Genomic DNA, 21006 nt, shown 5'->3' on the forward strand with positions numbered 1-21006 from the left:
CTGAAAAAAACATCCTCATTAGATGGGAATAGTACAATTTATTCGTACTGTTTTGTGACACTGCAGAAGCATTAGAAGCAAAAATGAAAAGATTGTCTTTACCTGAAATTTTCGTCTTGTTAAAAACTTTTTTGCGCGTCTTCTCATTCCAATTGCGTAGTGTCAGTGAACGCAGCATTCAACCACTCCTTAAAGCGTTTCTTTTAATTCCGTAAGTTTAAAGTTTACCGAAGTAGTTCTTCTCAGCTGTGCTCTATCAGTACAAGAGCCCTGGTAGTAGCCGTCTCCAGAGAGCATGAGGGGAGGATGCGGAGGAGGCTGCAGGGCGGAGTAGTGGGTGTAACCTGCAGCGAGCAGACGGCTAATAAAAGTAGGGTTCATGGACCTCCAGGGGACTTTGAGTGGGTTCCAGTGGTCTAGTCAAGCTAGAGGCTTGCACAATGATGTAATACACCAATGAATGTGAATCCATTAATCAGCTTAGTGGAATCACCCTTTCCTGCTTCACTTAATGTGCAGCCAAGGATTATTCATATATAGACTAAAATATGTTTTGTGTGTTTAGAAACACACTAAATGGTCTCATTTGAATGTGGGGTGACCTCAATGAGGTCCCAGGACCACCAAGACCTTACATAGGGCTTCCAGGGGACCTCAGGTAGTCATTCTGAGGTAAGGTAAAAATTGTTTTGTTTCACTCTGCTTGTATCTCACCAACTGCAAAAAGGAAACATTTCCTGTAAATTTATAGTCAAATGTGTGTGACTTTTGACATAAAATCCCCAAAAATCAAAGGTGAGTGGTGTTGCACGCTGAAGTCTATTAACAAGGAGTCCAGCACGTAAAAGTTCTTTTTAGGCTAATGTAGTAGTTCCCCAAAATAGGGTCCAGGGACCACCAGGCAGTCCCCTGACAATTATTACACCACAATCTTACATGCCTTAAATTAGCACAGTGATATGACTGTAAAAAGATGGGTTAACAGCTTTGTCAACCTACAATCAAGAAAGACAAATAAAATCTTACCAGGTGTAAATTCAGCGGACAACATATAATAGAAGTAAATATGTACATTATTTGTAACTCTGTGGCCTTGAGATAAAATTTCAGTATTTTGTTCTCTAAAAAGTTAGACCAATTAGGGAATGTGTATATGAATGTTTTGATAAAAACATTTAACATGTCTCACACTTTGTGCAGACTTTACTGCAGTACGAATTGACATATAATCACTAGTAAAATCTTGTCATAGTAGTAGTCTTTACCAAGCATCCATGGTTTAGTGAACAGTGCTCTACAGTATGAAATGATAAGGTTCTTGTCAAATCAAGCCACATGATTAATTGCTGTAGTACAAGTTCCTATATTATTTTGACATATCAAATTTTTACCAAGTGTTACAGAAGACTAATAGGACATAAAACAATCCTTTGTTAAAGTACATGTATTAAGAAGAAACCCTGAGTATACAAGTCTCTCCTAAGTGCAAATTGTTACAGTATGCGTACAACATGCAAGAGCAAAGCTTTATGCAAATGTGAGTAAAACATGTCTTCATACAAAAATGGAGAGGAAGTTGTTTACAAAACACTAACAAAGCAACTGCATGTTGAACTCTTGCATGTTTGAATGAATAAAAATGCAACATAGAATAATTTAGTGGCCTCTGAAAAATATCGTACAACAGAGAAGGCCCGCCGCCGCCAGCACAAGTGAACATTTTCTGTACATACAAATACTTATCATTATTGTTTTTATCCATCATGAATAACTCTGTTAAACTCTACTCTGGTGACCGAAGTCTTTGTCCCCATGCAAAAATACCTTTAAAGAAGCAAATTCTTACCAAACTTAGAAGAAAACCTCCAGTCCCTCAACATTAGTATTGCATTTACATCATATCAGAGGTGACACATGCTAACATGTAGTGAGCAGTATTGATTTAAAGTGTGAATATAACTGACTTGAGCTATGTTTGCTGCTTGGAGAAAAAAAAAAAAAAAAAAGGTACCCACAAAGTTCTCTCCATGTCAGCAGTTAATTTTTTACAGTAAATCCTACATGATATGAGCACATCATAAAGAATAACACATAGTGTAAGTACAAATTAAACCCAGTGCGGGCTGCCTTTGGAGGACACACCTGGAGGGAGAGAGTACACTATCTTACTCACAACTCGATTTTTAAGAGCAGTGTGAGTGGTAGCACTCCCTTTAGTCAAGACTTCATCTTCTATACTCTTATCTGAAGCGGCAGAGCCTCTGCTCTCTCCTGCCCCTTGTTCGTTCCAGGGGGAGGACAGGGACTGCAGGGCAGAGTGGAGCTCGTCTCGTGCAGTCATGACGCTCTGAAGACAGGGAAGTTGTAAGGACAGCATCAATGCTCCCTCCTTGGAGAGACCAGTGAGCAGCTCATTGACAGCCTTGGCAGACGAAGAGATCAGCTCTCTGCAGCTGCTTAAGTCTCCATCTTTTCCTGGAAGGAGAAAGACAGTCAGGCAAGGGAAGTGACACATAAAGCAACAATAATCTGGTACATTTTGACTGAGGCTGCTTTTGTTTATGCTGGTCATGCTAAATTCCTTCATCGTGTCAGCCACTTTGTCAGCCAAGCAACCATCAAAACCATGGCAATAATTAAAACAAGTTTAAGCTTTGATTGGCTGAGACATAGGCAAAGGTTTAATGAAACCCAATAAACCCACACCTGTTAGAGCACAACAGTTCATTATACACGCTGATGCAATATTGCATGAAGCAATTCAGTAGTTCATAAACTGGTAAAGAATTTAAAGCAAGCAACAGCTTTCATAACTTGGTTCACAATACTGTAAAATAAACAGCAACATACTTGCTCTTTTAAAAAAAAAACTAAAAAAGAAATAAAATGTATTACTTATCTTGGCATTTTGCCTTTCTGTTTTATTGTACTGTAAATGTACATTTAGAAAATTGTCTTAATGAACTGAAATGGTGAAAGGCAAAAGGCTGGAAGAGCTTTGACCTTAGACATACTGTTAGTTTCTAATGCTTGTGACTTTGGAATGTTTCAGTGTAAGTCACTCTGGATACATCTCAATTAAACACCAAGGATCTGTATATGTCAGAAGCTTCACCTCGCAGTGCGGTAGACAGAGAAGAATGCAGCTGTCTGATGGCCTGGTTCAGCTGGAACAGCTTGGTCGCTGTTGTTCTCAGTTTCTTCAAATGGGAAGCTGAAACCTCCTCCGCCCCTTCCTCCACCTCCTCTGGATTAGACTCTCTCTCCTGTTTAAAAACACCCCCCCAAAAAATAATATAGATAGAGCAAATAAGCTGCTCCAAATGTAATGCAACCAACATTTGCATAACTAAGACACATGCATACACAACATAACCTACCAATGGAGAATATATACTTTTATACAATACACCTACTAGACCGTCAATCACTGAGTAGCTCTGCGGTAGCATCAGTGTGCTTGAGATCCTTGGCACATGAATAGTGACCGAGTGACTGTTACTCATCATATTGCCTTATCCTAACATTCTCCAACTCCTCTTTCAACCAAGGACCTTTTTGTTCAATTCTTTATGTAACCTAATGCCACTTAAGGATCATACAGATACATGCTAAGACACAAATACCCACATAGTAGTAAATTATGTCACTCAATGAATGGGGCTTCCATGGCATCCTTTCCTATGATATAAACCTGATGGCCTCCTTCCCAGTTCACTACTGACAAAAGAAAATGCTAATGAATCATGCCATTTCCTCCAACACAGTGTGTCCAATCTTTAAGCTACATTTTAACTTCTTAAACTACTTAATCTTAAAAAAAAAAGTAGTTTACCTCCTTTCTGAAGAGCTGAATGAATGATAATGTCTGCTACAGTATCCACTCTACCCTCTTGATACTGTAGATGCATTTACAGCCACAATCATGCATACGTGTAGTCCTGTTTCACATGACTTATTCAAAAATGTCATGAAAGTAGTTGTTTCAAGCTGTAACTCAGCTTTATTTGACTACAAATCCAGTGGGTAGCAAAATGCCCCAGCGCCTATATGTGTCAGTGATTGGTTTTAACAAAAAAAGCTGCTAGTTTGTGTGACTAAGATAACAGCAAACAAGCCTGTTAGCTGTGACTGATGCCACTTCATTCAACACATTCATTACCTGAAACTAACGTTAAGGGGCGACTGCAGCGAGATAAGCCTACAGAGCATTGAGCTTTATAGGAACCATAAAAGGCTGAGTGGCATCTTTAACGGGGCTGCGGTGGGAGTAGGTATTAATCTGTAACCTTTAAGCCTGTGTCAAGATGGAAGATTTTTTTTAACCTTTACATATCCAGGGAAGCTCTGCTGCCTGGGCTTGTATTCTGTCTTTCAGCCATGGTCTATACAAACAAATAGCAGCAGGTTTTGTAATGAAGCTGCAGATAGCCGATAGCTAATACCATTAATCAAATTCTTTCATTCTGACCATTAGTAATTAATTCACCTAGTATTAAATTACTTTTAAATTTAAGTATTCATCATGGAACAGTAAAGGGTGATAAATTATTTAGGCGAGTTATGGTTTTTAATATATAATTATACCAATAAGCTGTTCTTATATTACACCTCCACACAAACTTATGACTGACAATAAAATGTATCTGTTGTTGTAGTGTAGTGTTCTAGTTAGTTAAAAACCTTTTGAATTTGTCAAGATAATAATTCCAAGTCAGAAAGGTGATTACCAAACTAATAAACTTGTCAGTCCCATCTCAAAAGGAATGCCACAATACAACACTGTAATTCATACAGAAAAAATCCCTCTGATTTTTGCAGTATTAGCACCAGGAAAATGAAGAAAGCATCGTATGGCAGGAAAGCACTAAGAAGTTGTTGATGACATTTCCAGGGGGCAGCACAATCAATACCCAAGTAACATAGTAAGAAACATCAAGATGTAGTTTCTCTAAAATTTAATAAAACCTTCAAGACTTCAAGAGTGCAGAAGCTTTCTTACAATATTACCATAGCTCTTAGTTTGTAGCTGGCTGTGTTGTTGAAACTCACCGAAATCTGGCAATACATGTAGCTCTGAAGAGCACGTGCTAAATCAAGTGTCTTGGATTTTAGGCTCTGCAGGACCTGTAAGCAGAGGGGACAGTTATCAATGACAGCAACTTATTAAAAAAATACTTATGTACACAATCATGGAACTTAGTAACCAAAAATCTGTTTATAAAATTGATCTTGACAAACTTTGTGTGATGGGATGACTAAAGTAACATTTCCCTGTGACAAAGGAAACAGGGAGGTGGCCAAAAGCCACAGCATTTTTTAATAAATGATTATGATCTCTTACTGGATTTCTGGGATAGGCCAGCTGCGCCTCTCTTAGCATTTCCCTGGTGATGGTGAGGCTCTCCTCTAAGAGAGAGTGCACGCCTTTATTTGTCCCCTTCAGCAGACACATGGCCATTGATGGCTGAAAAAGATGTAATCATATAATAACATAAATCATATTTCTATTATATTTTTAATAGCAGTTCTCTGATCAATCAACGAAATCTAGAATACACAATAAACACGACAAACAAGATATCCCTGATGGTTTAGGATAGAGTATGAGAACTATAGCACGAACAATGCTATACAAAGATGATATGGCTTCCTCCCTGAAAACCCTTGGGGCTGTCTTTAGCTTAGCATCATTAATATGGGAATATTGTGAATATATGTGGCAGTCTGACCAAATAAAAACTGACAATTATTTGAATATGTAACATAAAATCCAGTGGGTCAATGTAACTTTCAAGACACTTCATAATTTTATGGCCTTAAATTTTACAAATTAAAGACCTTTGAAAACTTTTTTATGGATCAGCATCTACCCTGTATATGTCTGTAATTATCTGATATCAGCCTACACATCTTTGGTGCTCACTGATCACTGATGTGTTTTTACACTACATTCCCCAAAGATCGCCTGTCAGACAAACCATCTCCAGCATTGGGAATCTTTTAAATTGGATTTTCTGTAGGTGAGTTTCTGGCAGTCTTTCTTTGTTTGGTTCAGTCATGCTGGTTGTCGCTGCTTATGATATACCCTGTGGTTGTTTTGAGTGTTTTTTTAGAAAGGGTAAAAAAAAAAATAAAATAAAAAACATATACAAATATGCGTAGATATAATCCCCCACCTCCTAATATCTTCCTTGCTCTGAGATCCACATAGCTAATATTCCATTCTCTAGTATTGTGGAGTGGGGGCTTGATTACAGTGGACCCCAGAGCCCTACCAGAGATAGTAGCTGCTGTGGTATTAATGGTGGTGTTACCTTGCCTGTGGCCTGGGCACCCAGCTCCATAGCATTCAGCGGCATGCATGTCACTGCCGCCAGATGGCCAAGTGCAAGCAATGCTGCATCCAGGCACTGACTGCTCTTTCTCTGTGCCTCCGTCACCATTGATGTGATCTCGGATTCACAACCCTGGATGGGGTAAAATTATCATTTCAGTAAACATCAAGTCAGCACAAACTAACAGCTTGAATTAAAATTGATTTAATAGTGAATCAATGTAAGCAAGCCAACAAAGTGGTCCACATAGTCTGAGGGGTCGGTAAATAAATTAAAATACTAGAGAATGTGGAAAATCAGAAGTGAGAGAGGAAAATTGTGTGTTTAGGTGCTGAGGCTGGTAAGGAATTTAGATTTACGTTTCATATATTCATGTTCTGTTTGGGGCTCAAGGATGAGAATTCCCTCCGCTTGGCCATTTCCATAGACAGAGCTCAAACAGCTCAGAGCTAAGACCCGTCAATCAATGCTCTGCATTTTGATTAGCTACCCCCTGCCCAAACTACTCTAAATTGAAAATCATTTTTCAGCTCAGATTTTGTACTCTTTTCAACTCATTTATATCCTGTACGTGCCATGAAATGCACAATATAATGTCAGTATGTGGCCTTTATTACAGTTTAGTGATTTTTGTGTTTACCTGAATGAGCAGCTGAAAGAATCCTCCCATCTTCTTGACTTGGCTCTTGAGTTCCTCAGCGATGGTGTAGGGCAGGCCAGAGGAGGGTTTCACGCTGGCCAACCACTGCGTAGTAACAAACACTGCACTCTCTATGGCTGTGGTGGCCTTGACCAGTTGAGTCTGAGCCACCAAGTTACACACAAACACTGCAGGAGAAAAATCCCTTGTAAAAATTTGTTTCAAAAACACCTACACAGTAAATCAGAAAACAAAGAAAAGGATAATCCTTGGCCTGAATGACTGGAAGAATTGATATGTCACCCCAAAAACATGAGCAATTTTTATCTATGTTCTTTGTGCAACGTCAGATAATTACATAGAAAAATAACATGCTATGTGATTTTTCTAGTCATGGCCTGTCTAAGTTAACTCTCTACTAACTTCGACTGACTACCATTGAACTCAATGTACCACCAGTTTGCTCCTCTTCTCACTTGTTATACACAAAAATTAGGCTAAATCTCACCGTTTTCCTGACTGTTGTCATCCATGCTGTCATACAGGTCAGATATAGTTTGGACTGCCGCATACATCAGGTTCAGATCAGAGGCCAACCTGTCAACCACGCTCTCCTCTGTCCCAGTACAACCACGCAGACGGGCCACTGATTGACCAATCAGCTCCTTGCAGATGCTGGGCAGGGCAGAGTCTGTGCTGCTGGAATGGGTGGAAGGAGGTTTGGCAACACCCATTAAGCCTGGGACAAACACAGTGAAGAGATAGGGTGTGCAGTGATGGCCTCATTAAATATCATTCTTACAGCACTTTGTCACTGTGAATGTTCGTTTCAATCAAAAAGCAAAAACTAGTAAGTAAGTAATTTTGTTCTGTTCCTTACCAGCAGACTGGGAGGAGCCATTGTGGAGGCTCTGAATTGGATGTACCCGGATCTCGTATAGACGCCCTGAGATTCTTCTGCCCTTCAACAAACTCCTGCTCCTGATTCCAAACAAACCTTATTCAAAACCCTTTGAGTACCTTACCAAGATTTTGTATTTACACTCACACTTTTTATGCATGTTGATGCTCTCATTCACAATGACTTGGTCCTCCGCTATACTGAGAGTGAATTTGGTACGTCTTATTTCTATAATTCATTCACTGTCTGGCATTTGCCCTTATTAAATGTAGGCATCTTTGACAGGCTTTGGACATGATTAAAGTAATCCGATTTTGAAAGTGTTTTTTTGCTAGGATGCAGGTTAAACTCATGTGTAAAAAGGGTTAAATGGAGTTCCGCAGGAGAATAAAATTATTACGAACAATCTAGAGGTGGAAAGGTCAATAAACAGCTATTACTGTGGCCACGAGGCTTAAACATGAGTTTAACAGAGTCAGAGAGAGAAAAAGTAAGAAGGCACCACAGATCCGGTGCCATGTTTGATTTGGCTAGGTCTTCTTGTAGTTCAGGCACCACCAGAAGCACCATAAACATGCTTCACAAGAATAACAACAATGTGAGGGGAAAATGTTGGGGATCTGCATGTACCACAGGTGCTCTGTGTGTTTGGGTTAAGTGTTCAAGAGTGAAAAACACAAGGACTTAGTGCCCTTTCCCTTTCTAAACCCCTTGGCCTGGCCTTTGTGGAAATTAAATTAATAAACAGAGGAAAAAGAATACAGAGGGAAATTCTCTGTTGACAGGTTGGAAATCACATTGATGGAAGTATGAAGACTTTGTAAAAATAACCAAAATCTTCCAAACTGTCTAAAAAAAGTGATTTTCTGAGTTCCTTACACATACCTTTCAACTTTCCATACACATTCATTTGCCTGACATATTGTTCACATTAAAAGGTGAGCACAAGGGCTGTGGAATTAAGACTCACAGGCTATAAGGCAAAACGATTTTCTATCCAAGCCCTAGGCATCGTTGAAAGATAGTAAAGTGGGCTAAGAGATAGTCCGGTGACGTACAGTACCTCAGCAACATGCTATAGGTGTTTCTGAACAATTTTTTTATCTAATGTAAATGTAAGGTGCTGGGATGGGGTATTGACGGATAGGAGGAGAGAGGAAGAGCTGGATAATTACCTTCGGCGTGAGAAGGAGGAGGTAGAAGTAGAGGAGGCCGATATATCTTGCTCCCACTCATCATCGGGGGCATAAAACACATCGTCATCTTTAGAAGTGGAATCCCCCTGCGGAGATTAAACTATTGCAGACATGACCAGTCTCATTTACTCAACTTAATGAGAAGAGCACGGCAAAGTGATGCAGCATCCCTCTGTCAGGCATAAAACAGCCCATTCTGCACTTTAAATAAGGTCAAACACCTGGGAAATTGGCAATTGCACTTGAGCTGATGTTGGATGGAATATGCAGAATGAGGAAGAGATAGGCTGGCTGACCGAATATGCTTCATTCAACAGACATCATCCATCAGCTTATTGGAGTACTGGTCCTTGGTAGTTGATGATAGTTTATCAGCTTCATCATTAGTCTACTCATTGCATCATTATGAGACCTTTAAGGGTGTAAATAGGTTTCTGATTTTACTAAACCTATAATTATTCTGATTCTATACACAAGATCCTATAATACTGTCCAATAAAATGCCATAAAAATAGTTTGTTACATATTAATCCATACTTACTCTTAATAACGATCAGGGGCTACTAAAGCTAATCTACGAAAATTTGCCGAAAGACTAGGAAACACCCTGGACAAGTCAAAAGCCTAGGACAAGGCCAAGATATTCACAACTCACACCTAGTTACCAGTTCATGTGATCTAAATGTGTTTGGACAGGTGCGGAAAACTGGTAAACCACGCAAAAAAAAACATGTTCCCATTGCCTTTGCTCTTCTGACGGAGGAGATCTTACCACTGCAAATCTGTAGCCCCAAGTTCATGCTTATTTATAATTTGCTTAAAATCATAAAAAAAACTCTATTTGTAAAATATCTGTTCAGTTTTAATTAGTCATATGTCAGATTGTTCTTAATGTCTTTTAAGACATGAAAAAAAATCATAAAATCAAAAACAAGATGAGGGTTTTAAGACGAACCTGTTCGAGTTCCCTCATGGCAGCCATGTTGTTTTGGAACTTGTCCAAGGTCCAGAACGTGGAGATCCCCAGCTTTGTGTTTTGAACCCGCACCTGTAGCAAATCACCTTGCTCCATATTCTCATTGTCAAGGCTTTCATGTCTACAACAGAGGAGAGTCATGGGATGATAAAAAATATGACTGTATTGATAATATCAAGCTTGAAATAATACTGTAATTGAGGGAAAGTCTTGCAATAAAATAAGACACAACTCAATCACATCAACATTTTCAATACCTGCTGAAGACTGTATTTTTCTTCAGTTTAGCACTAATCTTATTGGCTTCCTCAATCATCAAGGACAACTTCATGGCATCCCACTGTGGAGAGACTGCAATACAGAAATGACACATTAACTACACCACAACCAACAGCCCTGAGCCTGATTTGATATTACTAGAAGAAAGGGGTTCACCATACTAGAAAAATTCAAATACTCTTATATAGGTTACCGAGTACAAACAGCAATATTGTTCATCATTGGCCTGAGAGAGTGACACAAATACTGTATTGTAGGGATACGTCAGCACAGCGGAGAACAGTAGAGGAGTGGGAAAAGAAATTTACAAATATACATTTTCCTGTTTCCATGGAAGATATTTCTATTGAAATTTCTATTTATAGTCAATTCAATAAATAATAATAATGCAGTTTAGTGAGACTGAAATTCTTACTTTGCATTGTTTAGTTTTATTGTAGATTAACCAATGACCATGAAAGCGGTTTACCACCTCACTACAAACTGCTAAATTACTTATGTTCTATAGCCTCACTACCTCCGTCCACCTATTCAACTGATGTTCTTTCAAATATTTATATCTGGACTTGCCAACACTCTATTCTAATGTTTCTTGCTTAAAAGGACATATTCCACTCATTTAGAGCTCCAATATATGGTGTAATAATAATAATAATAATAATAATAATAATAATAATAATAATAATAACAATAATAATAATAATAATATTGGTGTATATTGTCGCTATAGTTCCTAATTCCAGTATGTGGTTGAGACTTGAAAGATCTTACCATTTCGTGAAGTGTGGTTTTCCCTTAAAGCTCTTTTCTTTTGCATCTCCTCCAGCTCTTTGCTGATCTTTCTCTTCTCTGCCTCCAGGGCGTCAACAATCTTTGCTTGACACACACGGTGTTCCTCCATCGCCTGGAGTGAATCATGGTAATGTACACAACATTAAAAACCACCAGGCCAGAACATTATGCCTAAAGCCAAGCTCTGCCACGACTCAAAACACATCCCAAATGGCCCATCAGTTAAACATAAAACCTGGTGTCAGCATATTTGCTTGAGCTTCTCAAGCTTGTTTTAGATGATCAGAAATCACGAGAATGAGCAAATGAAGGAGATGATCTCCTGTAGAGTGAGGTCTGAGGATCAAGAGGGAAAAATACAGAAAACTAACTGAAATAAGATCTGTTATTTCTCTTTTCTTAGATACTGCAGCTCTACTACCCACTAGCTTGGATCTCGGACTTCAGGCCAAATTGTTAGTAGCTAGTAGGGCACAGTCTCTTTCAAAAGGGGTTTAGCTCACTAGTGTAAGATCAATAATTGAGAGCTCTAAAATTGTCAATATTCAAATATTTTGAAAAGGACATTGGACATTGACAGTGGGATGGAGCAAGTAAACTTTTTATGACGGAACAAATCCTGTCCGGCACAAGGACAACTTTCCAAGAACTTAAAATAGTCAAGTCAAGTGAAGAGGAAATTTAACATTCCCAGGCGTTGGTCTGTGTCCTGACCTGGGACTCCATGTGCAGGCGGAGGCGTTTCTTGTGTGTGTCCACCTCCTGTTCCAGCTCCAGCTTGGCCATCTTCAGCTCTGCCATTTGAGTGGCCACCCTCTGCTGGTCTAACTCCTGTTGATGTTTCCGCTGATTCTCCTCTGTCTAAAGAAATTATATTTTGGCATTACTAAATAGTGGTTGCACAATTTGAGAGGCTTTGAGGATATACGTAAGATTATACATGACAAGAACTATCCGATGTCACTGTAATAATGCAATCTAGTACACAAGGTTTAAGAATATACTGTATGCTTATTTATTTCAATATGTGATTGTAGTGTTATGTACCAGCTCTCTCTCCAGGACACGGATCCTGTCCTCATAAAGAGCCTTCTGATCATATAACTCCTTCTGAGCCACCTCCTTTGCCATCTGGATTCCCTGCATCATCTCCTCTTTCGCCTTCAGATGGGCTTCTTCAATTTCTGCCTCTAGCCTGCGACACACAAAAATGGCTTTAGGGGAAGTCTTACTTTAATTTTTAGTCTGCACATAAAAATGTTGCCCTGTGTTTTTTAGTTTTTTTTAATCTGGTCTTTTTTAACTCACTGAGCTCTTTGAGCTGCAAGTAGCTCATTTTTGGCAAATTCGAAATCTTTGTGTCCATCGCCTGCGCCTGTCCAACAAGATACCCGCATCCCAGACTGCACCTCTGCTGGATGGTTGAAGCGGAAGTAGTGGTCTCCACCCAGAATCACCCTGTCACCCTGGAAGCCAGATACACAAACATAGATGGGGAGAGTGAAATACATTTGTGAAACACTTTGGTGAAACCAGCTGATTATATGTTTGACTTAAAACATGTAAAAAGAAAGTTATTGCCCAAATTTGAGTAACCTCATAGTATAAGGCAAAGCTTAACTTTTAGAAAAGGTAGAAGATCTTTCTGATCTACTTACATGATGTAGGACAGTGGAATCTGAGATGAGGTTCCCATTAACAAAGGTCTTGGCACTTTCCATGGGAGTGATGCTGATAGTACCATGGATGCTGGTTATGACACTATGAAAATAAAGAAATAAAAAAAAAAACACATAATTTAAATTGAAAATTAACATAGGCTATTAACCATAATGGCCAAACATTTTAAAATAATTCAGAATTTCTGTTCTGTTATTTCTGTTATTTATGTAAAGCTAATTTTAAGATCTTTTTTTATGAGTAGTGGCTTATTTAACTTTTACATAGACACAGTGATTCTTTTCCTTACTGCATAGGTACACTTCTCACGTGTACAACTGTAAAGACTCTAAACACACTATTTATTCAACTCATCAAAACACCACTGTTTTCACAACAGCAATACTTTCTCACCAGTGCTGGTCCGCAATGAGGGCTCCAGTCAGCTGAATGTCATGGCTGGAATCAGACTTGAGCTTGCCAACTGTGGTTTTACCCTCTTTTATCATGTAGAGAAGCATCTCAGACAGCTGAGGATCTTCGTTCAGGTTCACCAGGTTGGGAAGGCGATTGTCCACTTTGAACGTCACACCTGCTTTCTGAGACCACACAAGAGCAAGAACATTTCTTCAGTTTATTACTTTGACAATTATTGCACTGTTGCAAAGTGTGGATGAGAGCCATGGCACTTAAATGAAGGTAAGTTTACTATATACAAGAAGTTAAAGAATAAATAAGACATAAATGTTCTGTTCAGAACAAATTACCTGCAACTCTTTGGTCTCCTCACGTTTGCGTATTTCAGCTTGTTCCAGTTTCTCTCTCCATGCCCTGTCAGAAAATATAAAAAGAAAACGGTAAAGCAAAACAAAAGCATAAAATCCCCTGTACAGAAAAAACAAATCTGAATTTAGTCTTTGTATATATGCAAAGATACATATGTAATCATATGTACATTGATGCAAAAATATTACTAATGTGACACAAGCAGAAATAGAAATAGAATGTAAAATAATATCAGCACATTCATGATATAACAAGGAATATGAAGAACTACTTGCTAATAGGTTTTTCTAAAGCGTGGAAAATCCACTACAGCTTTCACTATGATCCCCTAAAAAATGAGAATGATAATCACCGGGTGTGGTGCGTCAAATGAATAAAATTAATAAATTTATTATGATTGCAGTGATGCTGACCGGTTGGCCTCGACCATTTCTCTCTCTTGCTGACAGAGTTTGTTTCTCAGGGCAACAATCTCCTGCTGGAACAGCCTGACCCTCTCTGGTTCAATTCCCTGGGAGCTCGTCTGGGCCGCTCGCAGCTTTTCCACCTCCGCCTTCAGCTCTGAAACACACACAAAGTTTGTTTAAAATAAGGCTGATCAATTAATTGAAATATCATCAAAATCGCAAAATGGCATAAGGAAATATCCAAATTGCATGAGCTGCAATCTTTTGATTAAGGTAAAATGTATCACAACATACATTGAGGTGTTACAGAGATGCCCCAGCCTACAAATCATGCTCTGCAGACGTAAGGGAACATGCCTGTTTAGGACAGAACCCAGCAAAAATCACATTATCATGTATATTTTTTATTTTTTCCAGTGAAAATGAAATAAAAAAATTCCCAATAAAATTAAGACTCATATCGCAATCATAATATCTGTCAAAATAATCGCAGATGATTGTTTTGGCATATTGTTCAGCCCTAGTCCAAATACTTCATGTCGCTAAATTATGTGTAGCAGTTTTGAACAGATATAAAATTAGATGAATACCAGTCAATATAAAATTGCAGGGAGTTACATAAAAGTCCTGACAATGTGTTTTAAGGTCTGGCTTTCACAAAATCTGAACATTTCTGTGGCCTCTGTTAAAGATCTGGCCAACATTTTGAGTTATTGATAACAATTTACTGAGCAGCATTGACCTGATTTGTAATGTTAAAGTCATATCCACTTTGAGAGAAAACCACAGCAAGAGCTCCCCTTAGTGCTAAAAACCTCAAACAGCAGCACAATCATCTCATGAAAAATAATACTTGCATGACAGTTAGCCGCCATGTGCAGCTGACAGTGCATAAATATGGCCTGGAGGCAAGGTTAGGGCCAAGCCTTAATTGAACCGGGTAGTACATAAGTTGGTGATGGATAGATGGGCAGACAGGGCGGTATATGGGAGAGAAGGAGAGAGAAGATCAAGAGCAAGACACGAGTAGTAAGACAGACATGCACATGTAAAAGAAAGAGAAAGATATACAGACAGAGACAGTGAGACAGAAACAAAGCAGATGAAAGCAAGACTGAGAATGGATAACAGTGTGATTGAGTTTATGTATATGCATGTGATTAAGTTACTGATGATACTGGAATTGTTAAGAAGTACCCTCCGTGGTTTTAAAACTTGACTTTGTGCTGTGAGGGTCTTCCATTGCACAAATACTGTTCACACCTGTGATAACAGGAGTCTGTGCACAGAAAAGCCATCTTTGGTTTTCCTTGTGAATAAGGACATGCAGGTGTTTGCTGTTTGTGTGAAATGGCAGATGTTCAGGTTCAAAAAAGAAGAAAGATGCCCTACTGTCCATGAATGTGCACAGGTGAAAGAACCTTTTTTGACATCAAAATTGTTTTCTCAATGGAGAAAGCTGTTAATCTTATTCCACGTTCCCTTCTGTTGTAGTCACAGAGGTCACATCCATCTTTTTTTAAATCTCATACTCACATTAAGGGGGTCAGGCATGTACGAACGGGTTCACAAACATACTGATAAAACATAATGAAACTATTAACTTTTACTACAATTTAGGTTTAGACACGTTAAAATACTGTATAAATAGACAGGTTTAAGAAGCTTTTTGCAGTTAGTTCAATTGAGCTTTGAGTTTTGAGTGTCTGACCTCTGATGAGCTTGGCGCTGGTGTCCTCATTGACCTTGGCCACATTAATGATTGTTCGGGCCTGCTGGGCATAGCGCAGAGTGCTTAGGCTTTCCTCCACATTGCTGCCTGCCGGGCTCAGTGTGGCGATCATAGCCGTCTTGGAGTTACCTCCAAGACTTTCTTTTAACAGCCTGCGGAGGAAAAAAAGTGAGGATCATGCTCCTAAGTTGGAAATGCTCATTGGGTCAGAGATCTGCACAGTGGCTGTGGGTTAGAAAAAGTTTCGATTAAAATTGAATTGATTAATGATGAATTTGATTAATTAATCAGTTAATGTATTCTTATTCCTAGAAATCTGTGTTTGATGTGTATATACCACACACAACTTTAGTACACTGTGTGAAACTGTGGACAACCTTTGTTAACTTCATGTTTCTTAATTTGAAAAATAAAACTAATAAGGAGAGCTTACAAAAAAGTAAACATTGTATTCTACAACAGCTATATGTGTACAAGCATACTGAACTCTCACCATGTGAGGACAGACTCTCTGTACGGTATGAAGACCTTCTTCCTGGTCAGTGCCTGTTCAGACAGGGCAGAGATGACCTTTCCAAGGGTAAGCAGGGATTTGTTGATGCTAGCACCCTCCTATAATGATACAGGAAATGCCTTGTTTTGAATTAGGGTACATGCAAATACGGTTACAAAAAAGCAATGCTGGACATAACCTCAACTTACTATAAGAACATTCATTTGAGTCTGCAATATAATTAAATTGGCCCTCATGAATAACAGGGCCCAAAGTGAATTTTTATAATGACAAATACCTAGAAGCAAATATCATTTGCTTGTGGTATTTGCATATACTATCTGAGAAAAGGAAAAAATACAGATATCCAATTAACAATGGATATGAAATGCAGAAAAGTCAATTCTATGTATGAGCAGCAATAACCAGGGTGTGTGTGTTTATGTGCATGTACCCTGAATCGGTCTCCACTTGTCTGGGCTGAGTTACAGCGTTCACTGCCTGCCAAGTCCACCAGGTTGATCCTGCTGGTGATACTGTGGTCATGTTCCTCATCCTCCACAAACTCTGTCTGTGCACAACACACACAGATGATTAGATGACTAGATGTGTAACACTTGACTAAAACACATGACAGCCCAAGTCTCTGTATCTCTGAAGAATTCATTGTAATTATATAAAATATGTCAGACATCATGTTTGTGTTTGCTAATGATACAGTTAAGTCAAGAGGCCATACCTTGGTCTGGGTCATAACCAGGGTGAAGACAGAGTGAGATCTGGAGCTCTTGTCATTCATTCCTGTAGCTGCTGTGGCTCTCTGCTTGTTGCCCAGCTCCAGCCATCCCTAAACCAGAACAGTGTGAATCATAACTGAATCTCTCATGTGATATAGGCAGCATTATTTTCTTACCATGTTACCCCTTGGATACACAGTATATTTGAAGCTCAGCACTTATCTCCATGTTGTGCCTGCACTGTACATTCAAGACATTATGATTCAGTCAAACAGGATGTCTGTACTTCATCGTGGCCTCTAAATCTACCCAACACTGAATCTTGACTTGCTCAATCATTCAAAGTTGTTCAAAAGAGCATCAACGAAAGGCCAAGGAGCTGAAGGAAGAAACTATCTTGACTGCAGTTTCAACCTACCTGAATGTCATTGTAGGAACTCACAACATTCCTGTAAGGAAATGAAAAAAGTGAGCAATTCTGCAAATCACATCATTCAAGAATGTTCTTTTGGCCTTTATTGGAGGCCAATGAAAGAAAGGATTTTCTTACGTAGAAAGCTCAGCGACATAGGGACCATGGACTGGATGTTCCCTCACCCTCAGCTGGAAACACAAATCAACTGGGTTTTATCTTGATGGATTCATAGGTTATTATACTTCATATGCATCTCAGAAATAAGATATATTATCAAGTAGATGTTTTATTCTATCTTGATAGACAGGAAAGTCTTTCCATTCTAAGCTGGACAGCATACTGATTTATCTGAATAGGTATCAGCCAATTTTCCTAACTCCCAGCAACAGTTTTACAATAAAATCTTAAATTTAGGATGGGTTATGTGTCACAATAAAACATTACCATTACTTCACTGGTTTATGAAATGTATTTCAGTCATCTGTAAACTACTTACTGGCATCCTCCTTTGGTTAGGCTCATCCCTGGTGACAAGGAGATCATGGATCTTCTCATTGTACACTTCAAAGTAGCTCATCTCTACATGGCATTTCACCTGAAATATAACAAGCCAAATGGGTCATTTGATGAGTCATATAAGTGTTATACACAACCTCTAGATTTTTAAAGTAAAACTGCCTTATAAAAATAAAAATAAAATTCTTCTATGTGATGTTTTACCTCTTTATTTTCCATGGAGGCCAATCTAGAAAAAAGTTCACGGCAGAAACGTGGGATAACTCCTGCCTCTTCTCCAAAGCCCATCATCCTGCAAAACAACAATTTAAAAAAAGTCAAATTGGCAGCTGATATATTGTAATTTCAAAAACAACTTGCATTTTTAAGACCAAAAGATGTGAGGAGATGAGAGGAAAGTGATTCAATTGGAAAGGATGACTGTAATAAACTAAAAATAAAAATACTTACGTGTATGACTTCCCTGAGCCTGTTTGGCCATAAGCAAACAGACAGGTGTTGAATCCTTCAAAGGCCCTCAGTAGCAGAGGTTTGGCCAGGGTCTCATACACCGTCTGCTGGCTGGCAAAGGTGGGGTCACTCTCATTCACCGAGCAGAAAGAGAAGTCATAGATGAAGGAGTAGCTCTGTTTGGACTCCGGATGTTGGACAACAGTCTCCTGGTCATTCATGAAAATGACCTGCAATGGCTTCTCTGCCTTCTCCCTAAACCAGAGCAGAAATATTCAAACACATTATTTCAGAAAACTTATATCTGAACACTTCCATAAGCTAAAAATGTAAATTTTTGTTGCTTGGTGGTTTGATGGTCATTTTTCAGGTCAGAAAATTCCCATACAGATTGCTTGTTTTCTCTAACCAAAAATCCAAAGCCCTAAAGAATATATTTTTAAAAATTATTTCATTACATTTACTATCACAAAAGGCATAAAAAGCAGAAAATTCTCAATAATACATTTTCATAATCCTATATGATGTTACATTTGTCAGCTTTACCAAAACTTCTAAGACATAATAAAATTCACTGTCTTTGCATGTCAAGGAAACACTGGAAAATCAGTTTAGTCACTCAAGATCTGATTAAACTGTACCATGGTTCATCATTATTGGAGTCAGCAGTAACTTTTGTAGACCCACTCCCTAACCAGCTGACAGATATCACATCAGTTAAGGCGAGCATTGCATTACATACCTGGCATTGAAAGGGCGGACACGGACAGCCACAGTCACTGCGCTATTTTCCATCTTAAATGAATCCTGCTGCTTCAGAGCCTCACTGGGACGAGACAGTGTCTTCTCAGTAGGTGCTGGAGCAGGAGTGCAGGTCCTGGGCTGGGTCACATCCCCCTTTTGGCTTGAAGTGGCTGTCTTCCTCACCTGCTGCGCAGCGTTTGGCTTGTGCACACCTGCTGACGCCTTGCTGACTCGAGGAGTTGGGACAGGTTTATTGTCTTCAGCTTGCTGTACTCGGGATTTAGGCCTTTCTAGACTTGCGGACTTGACTGCAACTAGTTTAGGGGCTTCTTTCCCTGCCAGCCTCTCGAACACGTCCCTCTTGGCTGCGATTTTCTCAAACGGGGTCTTTTTGTCGGGGGTTTTAAAGGTATGGGCCTGGTCCTCTAGTTGCCTAATTGTGGATGAAGAAGAAGTGGAAGGTGTCTTGCTGTGCGCTAACCTCCCCTGGGTTTCCACATGAGCAGCAGTTTCTCTGGCTCTGCTCTTAGAGGTTGCTTCTCTTAAACTCATAGACCTGAATAAACTAGGAGCTCTACCATTAGGTTCACTGAGGACTTTTGGCGTTTGCTGCAGGCCAGTACCGCTGACCCCACGCTGCCCCTGTGCACTTTTATCCATGGACGGAGTCCTGGTCCTGCGCTGCAGGGTTAGTCTCTTCTCCGGAGCTGGTGTGGTATTCTGGCTGCTTTCAGCTATGGTTTTCTCCGCTGTTTCAGCCCCGGTCTTTCTCCTTGACCGCCTCTGCAGGGTGAGTCGGCCACGGTAAGGAGTCTGCTGCCCGCTGCCACTTTTTGAAAGCGCAGAGATGACATAAGTCCTGTTAACCTGTCGGCTTTTATCAGATGACCCGTTGTCTTCACACGCAGAGGCTTCAGATGTTATCTCACTTTTCCCGAGTGTTGTGTCTGTTGCTTTTCGCTCTGCCAGGCGCTCTCTGCCCGGTGTCCTGGACGATGTCGTTGACATTAGATGGTCATAATAAGCAGTATGTTTCCTCGCTTGTACACTAAATAACGACATGGCTGCCGGCTGCTAAAAACAAAAACGTTAAGTTGAATTTACGGGTTAGCTAAGTACGCAAACGATAATTCCACTTGGGCAACTACAACACTACACGACATGAAACACGTGTAAAACGAACGCAACTACAACTCCCCATATCAGTTAAAGGTGAAAATAAATGCATGTGAATAAAATATAAGCTGTGTCCAAGCTAACAGAGCTACTGTTGTTTATAATTATCCCCTCTTCCGCCTTCGCCCGCTTCAATTTCAAATCGACTGCGTCAGTGACAGCTGATTGGCTAAATTCTCGGAAAGTGTTACGTCACCCCATGGTTAAGATATACGAGTACCCGAGACTGACGCTGGGTGGCAGCATAATCAAGGTTATATCGTTGTGTATCCAAAAACACTCTTGGTATAAACTGTTAACTGTAATCAACAATAGTGCTACTCATGTTTTCCATTCTAAAATTAACGCTCTGCCGTTAGAAAGGTGACGTAAGCTCCACAGTTTAAACAAAAACTGAAATCTCTCAAACTCCATCTGCTGAGGAATACTGTGAAATATGGTTTTAAAAACTTCACAAACTCCAAATCTTTGTCAATACACTCAGTGAAGTGTTTAGGACTGGTATAGTAGGTGACATAAACTTTAAAATTAAGAAAAGTTCTGCTTTCTCTTGGCCTCCAGGGGCAAAGCTGATCACAGTCCTCAAAGATCATGGTAAACTACATACGGAGAGGTTACGAGACAATGGGCCCCTGGGCAAAAACATCTGAGAGGCTCATCTTCATATGACACAAAACACCCAGACTAAAAGAGTGGTTTTGTTTGTTCATCCTTCTGTAGTTGTTTTATGTCACTGTAGTTGTTTTGCATCTCTAGTCATGTTGTCTCT

General features: G+C 39.5%; 1 protein-coding gene across 1 annotated transcript; it reads right to left on the reverse strand.

Moving 5' to 3' along the window:
- Positions 1-1283: 1283 nt before the first annotated feature.
- Positions 1284-20336, reverse strand: kif14 (kinesin family member 14). Its single transcript, XM_056377725.1, has 29 exons — positions 19060-20336; positions 18318-18572; positions 18072-18159; positions 17848-17946; positions 17487-17539; positions 17355-17385; positions 16939-17046; positions 16654-16770; positions 16200-16318; positions 15686-15858; positions 13981-14128; positions 13549-13612; positions 13196-13380; positions 12781-12883; positions 12431-12588; positions 12170-12317; positions 11837-11983; positions 11102-11234; positions 10309-10402; positions 10031-10172; positions 9055-9161; positions 7859-7959; positions 7487-7717; positions 6979-7166; positions 6318-6470; positions 5345-5467; positions 5053-5127; positions 3116-3266; positions 1284-2475 (listed from the first exon to the last, which is right to left on the reverse strand). Exons 1-29 carry the CDS (start codon positions 20121-20123, stop codon positions 2108-2110), a joined length of 4926 nt encoding a protein of 1641 aa, XP_056233700.1. The 5' UTR covers positions 20124-20336; the 3' UTR covers positions 1284-2107.
- Between the last annotated feature and the right edge of the window lie 670 nt (positions 20337-21006).

The sequence above is a fragment of the Seriola aureovittata genome, chromosome 6 (genome assembly GCF_021018895.1).
Source record: "Seriola aureovittata isolate HTS-2021-v1 ecotype China chromosome 6, ASM2101889v1, whole genome shotgun sequence".
In the NCBI taxonomy this organism is placed as follows: Eukaryota; Metazoa; Chordata; class Actinopteri; order Carangiformes; family Carangidae; genus Seriola; species Seriola aureovittata.